The 2417-nt window shown below is 51.6% G+C and overlaps 1 protein-coding gene across 1 annotated transcript in view; it reads right to left on the bottom strand.

Annotated features, from left to right (window-relative positions):
• Nucleotides 1-1175: 1175 nt before the first annotated feature.
• The window catches only part of LOC102043923 (alpha-endosulfine), an 8789-nt gene continuing 7547 nt past the window's right edge, over nucleotides 1176-2417 (bottom strand). The window contains exon 3 of the mRNA XM_014310766.2: nucleotides 1176-1576. Within this exon, the coding sequence (XP_014166241.1) occupies nucleotides 1406-1576 (171 nt within the window). The 3' untranslated portion in view covers nucleotides 1176-1405. The remainder of the gene's footprint in view (nucleotides 1577-2417) is intronic.

Genomic DNA, 2417 nt, shown 5'->3' with positions numbered 1-2417 from the left:
TCAGCTAAGCCCCTCTGGTTGTGTCCCTCTGGCCAAATTCAGCCAAGCCCTTCTGGTTTTATCCTTCTGACCAAATTCATCCAAAACCCCCTGGCCAAATTCATCCAAGCCCCCCTGGCCAAATTCAGCCAAGCCCCTCTGGTTTTGTCCCTCTGGCCAAATTCAGCCAAGCTCCGCCAGCTGAGGTGGGGCACTACTCCCAAAGCACCCAAAGATGTTTCAAACTCTGCCCAGCCCCTCTCCCAAACCCTCTGGAAATGTTGTCTCCCTTGTGAGCTGAGCCAGGGACAGATCGCACACAGCTCAGCCCAACAACACCCCCTGGATTCTTTTTCACCTCGGCCAATTTCTTCACTTTGAAGCTCTAAAGCTCACACCTGACCGAGCCTTCAGAGCTGGGATCACATCTGTGAGACCTGGGATCACACTGCCAGGTCTGGGATCACAATTTCCAAATCTGGGATCACATTTTCCACATCTGGGATCACCTTTTCCAAATCTGGGATCACATTTTACAAATCTGGGATCGCATTTTCCAAATCTGGGATCACACCTGCCAGGTCTGGGATCACTTTCCAGATGTGGGATCACACTTTCCAGATCTGGGATCACACTTTCCAAATTTGGGATCCCACTTTTCAGACCTAGGATCCCACTTTCCAGGTCTGGGATCACTCCTTCTAAATCTAGGATCACAATTTCCAGATCTGGGATCACACCTGCCAGATCTGGGATCACTTTTCAGATGTGGGATCACACTTTCCATATCTGGGATCACATTTCCAAATCTGGGATCACAATTCCAAATCTAGGATCACAATTTCCAGATCTGGGATCACATTTCCAAATCTAGGATCACAATTTCCAGATCTGGGATCACACCTGCCAGATCTGGGATCACTTTTCAGATGTGGGATCACACTTTCCATATCTGGGATCACATTTCCAAATCTGGGATCACAATTCCAAATCTAGGATCACAATTTCCAGATCTGGGATCCCACCTGCCAGATCTGGGATCACTCTCCCGCCCAGCTGGCTCAGTCTCTGGGACCCCAACCCCTGAAATCCCTTCCCACACCTCAGCCCTGCCCTCTCCCCTCCTCCAGGTGCCCCCTCTGCTCCTCTGGGGCTCTCCCAGCCAGGAAGGAGGCAAAGTTCCAGTGCCTCTGCGAGCCAGGACGGTTCCAAAGAGCAGCAAAATTAAGGCAAAGCCTCTCTGAGAGGAAGGGCCAGCCCAACCCTGCCCCCAGTCAGCTTTGGGGTGTGTTTGCTGGAAAAACTCAAACAACTACGTGGATTCTGGTGCTCCCATCCCTATGGTACAGTGAAATTCAATCCATTTAGCCAAAAAAAAAAAAAAAAAGGAGACAAAAAGAGGGGCAGCCCCCAGCTGGGAGTGCAGCTACCCTGCCAGCTTGCTGGTGACCAGTGAGGATTTCCTCTGGGGCAGGTCCTGGGGCGTGGGGATGTGGTCTCCTGTCACCAGGTTCTTGTCAGGCCCTGCACTTGGCAGCTGCTTGTTCTTCATCTTGGCCTTGGCCATGTTGTAGTCGCCAGAATCGAAGTATTTTTGCTGCAAGAGGGAGAAATGTTTGGGTTATTGGGAGTGCTGGAGCAGAGGGACAGCAGAGCCACGGGGAGCCTTTGGGGAGGGCTAAATTGGGATTGGGTGTGCAGGATTTGGGATTGGGTTTGGGAGTGGGATTGGGTTTGGGATTGGGTGTGGAGGAGCAGGGAACAGCAGAGCCCTGAGGAGCCTTTGGGAAGGGTTAAATTGGGATTGGGATTAGGATTGGGTGTGCAGGATTTGGGACTGGGTGTGCAGGAGTTGGGATTGGGATTGGGTTTGGGATTGGCTGTGCAGGAGCAGGGAACGGCAGAGCCACAAGGATCCCTTGGGGAGGGCTAAATTGGGATTGGGTGTGCAGGATTTGGGATTGGGATTGGATTTGGGATTGCCTGTGCAGGATTTGGGTTTGGGGTTGGCTGTGCAGGAGCAGGGGACAGCAGAGCCATGAGGATCCCTTGGGGAGGGTTAAATTGGGATTGGGATTAGGATTGGGTGTGCAGGATTTGGGATTGGGTGTGCAGGAGCAGAGGGACAGCAGAGCCACAGGGAAAAAAAGAAATCCAAGCTTGGGATGCTCAACACTTTCAAAGCACAGGTTTGCCTCAACACCCTTCAAATTCCACCTTGTCTCTGGTGCTTTTTATCCCTTTATCCCCTTCCCTTTATCCTTTTTATCCCTTTCCCTTTTTCCTTTTGGGGAGGGCTAAATTGGGATTGGGTGTGTAGGATTTGGGATTGACTGTGCAGGATTTGGGATTGGGGTTGGGTGTGCAGGATTTGGGATTAGGATTGGCTGTGCAGGATTTGGGATTGGGGTTGGGTGTGCAGGATTTGGGGTTGGGAT

The sequence above is a fragment of the Geospiza fortis genome, unplaced genomic scaffold, assembly GCF_000277835.1.
Source record: "Geospiza fortis unplaced genomic scaffold, GeoFor_1.0 scaffold313, whole genome shotgun sequence".
Classification (NCBI taxonomy): Eukaryota; Metazoa; Chordata; class Aves; order Passeriformes; family Thraupidae; genus Geospiza; species Geospiza fortis.
This window is presented reverse-complemented; position numbering and strand designations above follow the sequence as displayed.